This window comes from Xenopus tropicalis, chromosome 8, assembly GCF_000004195.4.
Source record: "Xenopus tropicalis strain Nigerian chromosome 8, UCB_Xtro_10.0, whole genome shotgun sequence".
Classification (NCBI taxonomy): domain Eukaryota; kingdom Metazoa; phylum Chordata; class Amphibia; order Anura; family Pipidae; genus Xenopus; species Xenopus tropicalis.
This window is the reverse complement of record NC_030684.2, coordinates 138,647,135-138,658,578: the sequence shown is the minus strand read 5'-3', so window position 1 is coordinate 138,658,578 and position 11,444 is coordinate 138,647,135. Positions and strand designations below refer to the sequence as shown.

The 11,444-nt window shown below is 43.9% G+C and overlaps 2 protein-coding genes across 5 annotated transcripts in view; one reads left to right on the top strand and one right to left on the bottom strand.

Moving 5' to 3' along the window:
* Nucleotides 1-444: 444 nt before the first annotated feature.
* LOC116406952 lies at nt 445-2,001 on the top strand. The gene is made up of 4 exons (XM_031892153.1): nt 445-851; nt 1,076-1,259; nt 1,678-1,734; nt 1,867-2,001. Exons 1-4 carry the CDS (start codon nt 539-541, stop codon nt 1,949-1,951), a joined length of 639 nt encoding a protein of 212 aa, XP_031748013.1. The 5' UTR covers nt 445-538; the 3' UTR covers nt 1,952-2,001.
* A 2,459-nt stretch (nt 2,002-4,460) lies between these two features.
* LOC100486737 (NACHT, LRR and PYD domains-containing protein 4) overlaps nt 4,461-11,444 on the bottom strand; it is a 138,926-nt gene continuing 131,942 nt past the window's right edge. For 2 of the 4 annotated variants that reach the window (XR_004219856.1, XR_004219861.1), the window contains 6 exons: nt 10,963-11,037; nt 9,441-9,545; nt 8,943-9,016; nt 7,992-8,156; nt 5,665-5,834; nt 4,461-4,549 (listed from right to left, as the gene is read on the bottom strand). The gene's annotated coding sequence lies outside the window, so the exon portion shown is untranslated. The remainder of the gene's footprint in view (nt 4,550-5,664; nt 5,835-7,991; nt 8,157-8,942; nt 9,017-9,440; nt 9,546-10,962; nt 11,038-11,444) is intronic. The other 2 variants (XR_004219858.1, XR_004219859.1) reach the window with 2 other exon arrangements.

Here is an 11,444-nt window from a genome sequence, read left to right as displayed (position 1 = left end):
TGCTTAGTTACTGGGTTTGTAACAGATCGGTATAACTATAATGCTCAGTTGGGCTGAAGCAGCAGATAGGATCAATGTGTCACATTCTCATATTTATTCTTCTCTTTCTTTTTCTTTTCCAGAGAAAGATCTGTGAAGGCCGTGGGAGACTCTCCTGCCCAGCAGTGATGGGTCCCGCGCGTCTTCACCCATTTTTTATTCTATTTGGATTATTTCATCTATTTTTCAGTTTCACATCAGGTAAATATAATTCTCTTGCCCTTTTCCCCTGAATCACTAACTGCCCCTGTATGTGTGCAGCCAATCCCTTATATATATATATATATATATCAGTGTCAGGTTAGTGAGTGGATGTGGGATGTCGGGGGGCTGCTAATGAATGGGATTGGGCAGCCCCCCTATTGCAGGGTGAGGGCTGCTACAGACTGCGCTGTAGGTTCCATGATCCTAATGGGATTTTTCCCCTCTTTTAGCGGTGAAGGTTGAAAACTTCACCTTATTTGAAGAGAAGCTGAAGCTGGAGGCGCATACAGCCAATATGATTCCCTGTGTGTTTCACACACGGCGCCGCCTCAACCCACTCAGAGTCCAACTGGAATGGGGTAAAATGGATAAGGAAGGTTACGTGCCCCTCATACACCTGGACGGAAACCACGTGAGAAAGGCAGCGGCTGATTTTGGGGATAAATACCAGCTGTTTATACCCCAAGTGTCACAAGGGAACTGCTCCCTTGTGATAAATCCCACGGATATTGCAGACAGCGGCACTTATCAGGTCCGGCTGAGGATTCTAGGAAAGCTGTACGAGCCGGTTCCATCCATAGAGATTCAGGTTGTCGATCAGCGCAAAGGTAAGATAAAGGGCAAGTAAAACAATCACTCCTGATTTCAAATGTAATCCCAATTCAGCCTCTGTCTCATTAGATATGAAAGAAAAAGTGTCAGTACTGTAACCCCAATAGGCAGCGCATTAACTGACTAAATATAATGCCCCCCAGTGCTACCCACCTGCGCTCACTTACTCTCAGTAACTCTCTCATTTCATTGGGATTCACTGTATCATTTTGCTTTGCAGTTGAGTCCCGGGCATGGGGCAAGAAAAAGACGACTGTACCGCCAACCACTATTGCAACAGTACCACCAGGATTTGTTGACGACGTCCAAAAAAGACTTGTGAAAATTGATAAGATGGCGATTATAGTGATTGTACTTAATGGGGTGTTCGTTGGTATAGCCATACTGCTAGGAGTCCTTGTATTGTAAGTAACAGTTCTTATTGCTTGTTTTCTGGTGGGGAAGGAGGGTGGGAATGTATCCGGCTTTAGAATATAGATCAGGGGCAACAAACGTGTAGGGACACTAAATATTTGAGCAAGAGCCAATGTAGCCATGTGTGAGTCTGCTCAGCCATAAATAGCCAGTAATATATCCTTATATATGGGGGTTAGTGATGCCATCAGTTGGCTTTCCTTGGAATCAGTGTCTGGCCTGGTGCCCTTATATGGGCATGGGCCCCCTGGGAGTCTTCCAACATCATTATATTTTACACATAGGGGTTATAGTGTCTCATACATACATATATTTATACATATACGGGATTTGTAACAAAGATGTATAGAATAAAACTGCTATAAAACTCGTGCAGCCAATTTATAATATTTCTCCTGTTTATTGCAGTATTACGTACAGGAAAAAGAGTTCCTCTGGCGATGAGGAGAACCCACCAAAAAAACGGTAAGTAAGCATTTATACCAGTTTTTATTCCCACTATTCTTCTGAACCCAGGGGGCGGCATACATTCCCATCTAACAGGGACACATATCAGTAAGGAGCTTTAACCATCTCCAACCTATTTTGTATGTGCAGGAAACAGAAAGGAAAGAAGGAACCATCTGACGAGAGTGAGGAAAGCTCATCCAGTGAGTCAGAAGAGAGCTCTAGTGAGAGTTAATAGGAGAGACTGGGCATCATTACATGATGTGGGAGGGAGGAGGGCCAGTCAATTAGGAGAAGAAGAAAACCCAGTAAATGAAACCAATAACTTCTCATCTGAAGGAGAATGTTCTCAGTCTTCTGATTCTACTTTGTATCATCTGCATAAATAAATAAACTTTAATAATAATAATATAAGTTCATCTTTGTATTCGTCTCCCTGATATACAGTGCTTATGTGTATGGGTTTTTACATTTCTCTTTTCTTTTCTAAAACGTAATTAACGCGACTAGTAAGTAACAGTAATATAATATCTATACTGACGGAGCGCAGTCATTGTAGCAAACTTGTACACACATTTCTTCTTTTGTTTGGCTCCGCCATTTAAAAGGACTAGTATTTGGCATTACTATAGGCATTACTGTAGAGGCATTACTGTAGAGGCATTACTGTATAAGCCTTGCTATAGGCATTACTATAGGCATTACTATAGGCGTTACTGTATAGGCATTACTATAGACATTACTATAGGCATTACTGTATAGGCATTACTGTATAAGCATTACTATAGGCGTTACTGTATAGGCATTACTATAGGCATTACTATAGGCATTACTGTATAAGCATTACTGTATAAGCATTACTGTATAAGCATTGCTATAGACATTACTATAGGCATTACTATAGGTGTTACTATAGGTGTTACTGTATAGACATTACTGTATAGGCATTACTGTATAGACATTACTATAGACATTACTATAGGCATTACTGTATAGACATTACTAAAATGGCTTCCCCAATCACTATCCTTGGGGCACCTAGTACAATTTGCCCCGTTGCCACATACCTACTATGGATATGCAGGTTACCAGGGCAGTAAAGGGGAAGGGAGGGTTTGTGCATAATTTGCTAAGCCAACAAGCAATATTCTGCTATTACTGACCAGTGAAGGGACTTGAAACTGCAAAATTCCACCCACAGCTGCTTAAAGGGGTTGTTCACCTTTAAATTAACTTTTAGTCTGATGTAGAGAGTGCTTTTTGGGACGATTTGCAATGGTACAGTTTGGATTTTCAGCAGCAATCTGGTTCCTAGGGTCCAATTTAACCAGGCAATGGTTTGAAAGAGAGACGGTAATATGAATAGGAGAGGCCTAAATAGAAAGATAAGTAAGAAAAAGTAACAATAACTGGAGACTCGCAGAGCAATAGTTGTTTGGCTGCCGGGGTCAGTGACCCCCATTTGAAAGCTGGAGTCAGAAAAGGAAGCCGCATAATTCAAAAACTATAACAAATAAATACCAATTAAAAAGTTGCTAAGAATAGGACTTTTTCTATAACATACTAAAAGTTAACCTGAACCACCCCTTTAAAGGAGAAGGAAAGTCACTTTTTAACGGACCAAAACTACAGATTGCACAAAAACCCTATACAGATAGTTAACAACACACACAGCAACTGTTACTGTTAGACCCCCTCGCTCTCGCGAGTAACATAAGGTGACCAGAGAATATAATAAGTGTAATTATATTAGGCCTTATAGCCCAGCAGAATATTACTCTAAATGCTATAAAAAAAAATCCACATTTACCATAAAGCAGTTGTTCACCTAGGAGTTAACTGTTAGTATGATATAGAGAGTAATATTCCGAGACGCTTTGCAATTGGTCTTCATTTTTTATTATTTGTAGTTTTATTAGTAGTTATTTCATATTCAGTTCAGGAGCTCTCCAGTTTGTAGTTCTAACAGCTCTCTGGTTGCTAGGGTCCAAATTACCTTAGCAACCAGGGAGTGGTTTGAAAAAGAAGATTGGTATATGAATAGGAGAGGCGCCTGAATAAAAAAAAATAACAATAACAATAAAACTGTAACCTCGCTGATCAATAGTTTTTTGGCTGCCGGGGTCAGTGACCCCCATTTGAAAGCTGCAAAGAGTTAGAAGAAGGCGGCAAATAATTTAAAAACTGTAAAAAATAAATAAAGAAGACCAATTGAAAAGTTGCTTAGAATTATTCATTCTATAACATACTAAAGGGTGAATGACCCCTTTAGCACCAGGAGATAATAAGGAACTACCCCTTGTCCTCTCTACTCTGAGGACTTGAGGGAGCTGTTGTGTTTCAGAACTACTAAATGGAGTCAGCCTACCTTCTCTGTAGTGATCTGCAAACTTTCCCACTGCCATAACTGTAACACAATCCCTATAATGCAAGTCCATCCATCTCTATAAGTTTATGTGCCTTTCAGAGCCATATCTTTAGCTGCCAGCCAATGAAAACAAGTCTAGATGATTGATTTTCCAGGTGTCCAATCACAGTAAAACTGGCCTGTTCAGGTACCAACCAAACAGAGCACATCTATTCCCCTAGCTATTCCCATCACAAACATTTGCAAGTCTCTTAGCATTATTATACAAATAAAAATAAAATTATTCCTGCTTAGCTTCCCCTTGATTGATGCAACGATCAGCCAATTGCGTCATAGCCGAGCCCACTGATGTCATGTGCCTGTGGTATTTCAGTCCATCACAGGATAATGGCCAATTCTGGTCGGTGGGCCTTAAGCTGCTGTAGGTTCCTCTCTGTTTCCTCTGAAAAGTCGTTCATCCGCACCCTGAATGGAAAGGAAAGAATCTCAGTGATATTATGGACCTTTTTGCCCCGGCACTGTATCTTGTGGCCCCCGCCGACCCATGCCTGCATCCCCCACTGGAATATGTGGGTGCCATAGCTTTAGAGTAGGACCTCGTGATTGGGGTTTGATAATATATGGAGACAAAAACAGCAACAGCTCTAGTGATGTGCGGGCCGTCCCGATACCCGCGAGAACGGTGGGTTTAGCCACGGGTGGGGTGGGCCGACCTCTGCAATCTCTGCACAACATTTTTGGGTTGTGGGCAGGTTCAGCTTGAGGTCTTCTGCTTGAACTCCCCACCCCCTACCTTACATTGCTGGCTTCCTGGTTCCAGCACTCTTATTTATAGGCCTTTCCCGCCCCTTTTGTGATGTCATCGGCGGGTCAGGCATGGGTCCGGGTTGCACATCACTATACAGCTCTATATACTCTGTATTAGTGGCACAGCGATCATACAGGAGAAGCTGGGGCCAAGGGAGACCTGGACCTCAAAATCTGCTCTAGCACCCCCCATTGGTGCATTTAAATGTGATGCCTGGGGCAACACTACTGGATGACAGGGGCTGACTGGGGCTGACTGGGGCTGACTGTAGTTATGCCACTTCTTTAAAGAAGTACCTGTAGGGACCCATAGGGTTAAGCTCCCTACGGCTTTGTCCTCTACCTCTTCACACCTTTATTGTTATTGGGTAATAGCCCCTGTACTTAAGTTAGAGTTCTAACACTATTCCCTATAGGTTTAGTCAGATTGACCACTTCCCCTGCAGACTGATATAGTGTCTAGCAAGGAGGAGTGGCCTCCTCTTTGGCTGCCTGTCTGCTTCCCATCAACAGCTCCATTGAGCCTGGAGGCAGACATAGGCCCCAGTACAGCCATTTTACACCAGACACGAGGTTGGGGTTGTTAGTCAGGGAGAGCAGCGATTCAGCGTATTCTGGGGTCAACTTGGCCTCCTGGAGCCTGTGAGAGACAGAGATGGAATAGGCTACATTCAGGCAGCTCACTGTTTAATAAATGAAAGGGAAAAGCTATTGAATGGCCAGGAGTCTCCTAATTCACAGGGGCACCTGAGGGTATATAGATTTATACTCACCCCAAGCGCTCTATCCTACAGGCTGGGGCAGAAAGAACCTCCAGCAAATTATTGAAATCTTTCCTGACATTTTATTCTTAGACAGATCCAGGTCCCTTAAGGAATTGTTTCCCTCGACTGCCAAAGCCAGTGCAGCACAGCTGTCCTCTGTCAGGCCGTTGTTCCTCAGGCTGTAGGGTAAGAGAGATACCGTGAAACTATGGCAGCATAGGGATTCCCCTGTACTAAGCACAATTCAGCAGGAACAGCCCCCTAAGTTTGCTCATAGCCTGTACAGAGAGATACCATGAAATTGCCTGGGTTGCGGCTAGCCTATCCTACCGATTACATTTGGCTCCCCATTCTCACACCTGATTTATACAGTAGTAGTAGATCTGGGTTCAATAGTGACCTATTAAAGAATCTCACCAAACTGGAATACATATATCAGGAAATATTGTCCTTTTACATCCTTTCCCTTGAGCCACCATTTTGTGATGGGGTGTGTGCTCCCTCAGAGATCAGCTGACAGGAAATGATGCAGCTCTAACTGTAACAGGAAGTAGTGTGGGAGTAAAAGGCAGAACTCATTCATTGGCTGATGGGGTCTTGCATGTATGTGTGCCTTGGCTTGTTTGTGTGCACTGTGAATCCAATGATCCCAGGGGGCGGCCCTTAATTCTTAAAATGGCAACAGTAGATATGCTTGATTTGTATTTTAGGCCGGCCATTTACTCTCACCAATAATATTGTGCAAAGCAAAGTATTGAGGGCATTCCCAATCTGTTAGGAGACTAACTGCTCTGAAAGGCTTTCAACCTCCAACAATAGGAGTCGCTGGTGGAAAGCCCTTCGCAGCGCTTCATTTTCCTAAGTCGCGCAAAATTGCTGGGAAACCATTGAGCGACTTCAGAATACGGACGCGATACAAAGGGCTTTCCACTGGCGACTCCTATTGTTGGAGGTGGAAAGGCATTTTAGAAAGTGAGGGAATACAGGGTTATGGGAGCTCATAGTACAAGGTGATCCAGGGACTGGTCTCATTGCCATCTTGGGGTCAGGGACTAACTATGGAATCTTATAGCAGCCCCTCTGGCATTTGCCAGAACCCGCAGATTGCCTGGCACTGTTGTGTGTCCTTGCATTTCCTTCTACTTTAAAGGACATTTAAACCCCCCACAAAAATATTTAATCACTGAACCGCCTCTTTGAAATCGTTGAATACCTGTAGTTTGCTACAAAAACTACTATAGTACCCTACTATAGTTTATATAAATATCCCGCTGTGTAGCCCCGGGGGCAGCCATTCCTGCACTGGTACAGTTGGGGTGTTTGCTACAGAAACCCTACTATTGTTTATATAAATACCCCGCTGTGTAGCCCTGGGGGCAGCCATTCCTGCACTGGTACTGCTGCGGTGTTTGCTACAGAAACCCTACTATAGTTTATATAAATACCCCGCTGTGTAGCCCCGGGGGCAGCCATTCCTGCACAGGTACAGCTGGGGTGTTTGCTACAGAAACCCTACTATAGTTTATATAAATACCCCGCTGTGTAGCCCCGGGGGCAGCCGTTCCTGCACTGGTACAGCTGGGGTGTTTGCTACAGAAACCCTACTATAGTTTATATAAATACCCCGCTGTGTAGCCCTGGGGGCAGCCATTCCTGCACTGGTACAGCTGCGGTGTTTGCTACAGAAACCCTACTATAGTTTATATAAATACCCCACTGTGTAGCCCCGGGGGCAGCCATTCCTGCACTGGTACAGCTGGGGTGTTTGCTACAGAAACCCTACTATAGTTAATATAAATACCCCGCTGTGTAGCCCCGGGGGCAGCCATTCCTGCACTGGTACAGCTGGGGTGTTTGCTACAGAAACCCTACTATAGTTTATATAAATACCCCGCTGTGTAGCCCCAGGGGCAGCCATTCCTGCACCGGTACAGCTGGGGTGTTTGCTACAGAAACCCTACTATAGTTTATATAAATACCCTGCTGTGTAGGGTAGTCACTAGAATTAAGCCCAGGCCCAAGTAATGCATTTCGATCCCCACCAAGAAACGCTGGTTGAAACGCATTGGGTTCTTTATGTAAATAACACATTATTCAAGTACAATTTTGGAGTGCCCTGCTTTTCTCCTATTTTATATATAACTTGGGGATCTTCCAGGGGACCCCTGTAGTGAGCACCCACCCTGTTGACTATTAGATTGATGGTGTGCATCGCCAAATACTTAATCTTCATTGGAAATGAAATAAAGTCACTTTGGTACCCTATTTCTGTCATTTGTTGGTCTGCAGAATAATGTTGCCCATTACTGGCTGAAGATCTGACCAGCTGTACTTACCTGATCTCCCTCAGGCTGGGGTGTATCAGTATAAATTCCTCTATATAAGGGTAACCAGCATCGCCAAAGAAATTGCTACTACTGTTGAGGTGCGTGAGGTTGGGGTTGTTAGTCAGGGAGAGCAGTGATACAGCATATTGTGGGGTTCACTTGGCCTCCTGGAGTCTGTGAGAGATAGAGTTTAACATGAAAGATACTTTATGACAGACAGATGGCGTAAATTTTTTGCATGTATATGCCCACCTACGGGTGGGTGATATCGGGCTAAACGATATCGGGCCAAATCGAATTAAAATGGTGGGCATAAACTCTGGGAACTGCATCAACGAGCCAATGCTGTCCCTTATCCGATGTATATTCATACCTGCCCAATTGAGATCTGCCTGATTTCAGTCCAGATGTCAGTCGGGGAGGACCGTCGTTGGTGCCCAAACACATGCAGATAAGCTGCAGAATCGGTCTAAAGGACCGATATCTGCATCTGAAATCAGCCAGTGTATGGCCACCTTAAAGCCTACAAAACACAATGTCAAAAAAACCTCAGTCCAGGTCTGGACTGGCAATCTGTGGAATTTGGCAAAGGCCAGAACGGCTGCTGTAAGACAGTCACTATTATTAAGCCATAGACAGTCACTATGTATTGGGCTGGTGGGGGCTGTTTGTGCCTCTGTGTACTTGAAATGCCAGGGTGTATTTTTAATCTCAGTCCAGGCCTGCACCCCCCCCCCCCCCCCCCACTACTACTGCTGTTTCCCACCTTAAATCTTCCCTTACTGGAATGCCATCCCTGAAATCCCCCAGAGAGAATCCTTCCTCAGTCTCTTCAATAATAAACTCACAGATTCACTCTTGGAGCGCTGGCATACCCTCTCACTCACAAGGGGCATTTACAGGACCTACCCATCTAAACCCACACACACCAGTGTTTCTTCTGCTTTAATTTATAGTTACCTGATAGAAGCCCCAAATGATTATCTGTATGACTACAGCTGCTGAACAGTAGAGCCGAGCCTTGCTGGAAGTGTCTGGAGGATAGATGTAGCAGAACTATAATTTTAGTCAACATGACAGTCTAAATAATAGAAACAAAGTGCCATTGGTTTTTAACAATGAATTGAACAATAAAGAGACAGGATTGGATGAGCTCACACTCAACCCAGCTGTGTTGGAGACGGGATATGATGGACATATAGCCTCCTTTACAGCTATGACACCTCAGGGATTCTGGATCCCTTCCATTGGAAGCTTTACAATGATAAATATAGCCCATTCCCATCCCATTCCAGCGGTATTACCTGCACTAAGGTAGCTGTTACCTTGGGAATACCCTGGGGGTACTATGATGGTATTTATTTTCTCTCACTATTATAAAATATGTATTATTCCTAGTTTAGGGGAGCTCTACAATGGTTTTTCTGCAAGTTCAGGGGTCTAGTTGCACCACCGCACCTGCTTGTTCCTGCCCATCATAAGTTAATGGCCATTTCCGGCCTGCGTCTCTGCAGCTGCAGCAGGTTCCTTTCTGTTTCTTCAGAAAAATCGTTCATCCCCACCCTGGAACAGCAAGGTGCCAAACATGAAAAATATCAGCATAACAGCAGATCAGTAACATGCATTTTCCATGTGGTAATTCCATTATATAAACTGTTTATACAATAATGAAGAAATAGTCACTTTACTGGGACAATTCAACATTATCATTAAAGCAGCAGTCACCCCAAAACAGCCAAATGAGGGGAAGTCTCTCTCTTCTACCCGATGGGGAATGGGCACAGACTGTACTACACACATGTAAATAACGTAGGATAGGGGGCACATGAGGGACATGCCTACGCAGTGTCAGATATTGATAATTTGACAGAAACTGGACTTTATTGCCTAGAATCCCTTGCCCCTCCTCCCTCAGGGGAGTAACAACAAAGGAAGCAGGCCCTGTGACTGCTGGGGGGCCCTCATAGACACCCCCATCCTGGGAACACTTTCATATGAGTTGGTCAAATCCATGTTACAACTGATCTTGCCCCATTATGCACAGACCAAGCCCCATTACATCTGAACTACTCCCAAACCACACGCCTTGCTCCCCCCCACAGGGGTATAAATACAGGGGACTCCTGAAGAATGCCAGGTCTGGGCCCAGGACTAAGGAAAAAGATTGATTAATAAGCACTGACAGTATATGTTTATAAAAAAAGGAGTTATTCCCACAGTTTAGTCCCTAAAATGACTTTGCTATGTGGCCCAGTAACTTCTAGTTATTTTGCTGTCTATAATGTTATTGTTTGCCTGGTTTATTCCATGACAGGTGCCTTTTAACTGGAAGGTTCAAACTGCACAAAATGGAGCAGATTTTCTGTCACAAGAGAACTCAGATTCCATAAACTGGGCAGAGTGCAATGCATTGTGGGATACATTGTTTCCTTTTCCCTCAGGAGTCACTTAGCCTGGTTGCCATTAGTAACGGTGATGCCATTGCCTGCCCTGTCCCTCATACCCTGCTGCTGCTGTTTCTACCTGATACAATTGGAAAATATAAGTTTGCTGACAGGAAAAAAATAAACTTTTATGTGGAGGAAGAAGCTTTTTAGGCCAGACAGTCTTACTGCTGGTTCAGCAACACCCGGTAGTCAGAAACTTCAGGTTAATCCGCAATACACTAGTGCTCCCACCCCCTGAGGTGATTTACCTCTGTGTACTTGAAATGCCAGGGTGTATATTTAATCTCAGTTCAGGCCTGCACCCCCCCCCCCCCACATCACTACTGCTGTTTCCCACCTTAAACCTTCCCTTACTGGAATGCCATCCCTGAAATCCCCCAGAGAGAATCCTTCCTCAGTCTCTTCAATAATAAACTCACAGATTCACTCTTGGAGCGCTGGCATACCCTCTCACTCACAAGGGGCATTTACAGGACCTACCCATCTAAACCCACACACACACCAGTCTTTCTTCTGCTTTTATTTATAGTTACCTGATAGAAGCCCCAAATGATTATTCGTATGCCTACAGCTGCTGAACAGTAGAGCCGAGCCTTTGCTGGAAGTGCCTGCAGGACAGATATAGCAGAACTATAATTTTAGTCAACATGACTGTATAAATAATAGAAACAAATTGCCATTGGTTTTTAACAATGAATTTACTATTTATTGAACAATAAAGATACAGAATTGGATGAGCTTGCACTCAACCCAGCTGTGTTGGAGACGGGATAGGATGGACATATAGCCTCCTTTACAGCTATGACACCTCAGGGATTCTGGATCCCCTCCATTGGAAGCTTTACAATAATAAGTATAGCCCATTCCCATCCCATTCCAGCCGTATTACCTGCACTAAGGTAGCTGTTACCTTGGGAATACCCTGGGGGTACTATGATGGTATTTATTTTCTCTCACTATTATAAAATATGTATTATTCCTAGTTTAGGGGAGCTCTACAATGATTTTTCTGCAA

Bases quoted from the DNA above. Each gene is read 5' to 3' on its own strand.
- LOC116406952 (XM_031892153.1), top strand. From the start codon at position 539: ATGATTCCCTGTGTGTTTCACACACGGCGCCGCCTCAACCCACTCAGA. The intron at 852-1,075 runs GTAAGATAAAGG...TTTGCTTTGCAG, and splicing joins GGTTGTCGATCAGCGCAAAG to TTGAGTCCCGGGCATGGGGC. The intron at 1,735-1,866 runs GTAAGTAAGCAT...TTGTATGTGCAG, and splicing joins GAGAACCCACCAAAAAAACG to GAAACAGAAAGGAAAGAAGG.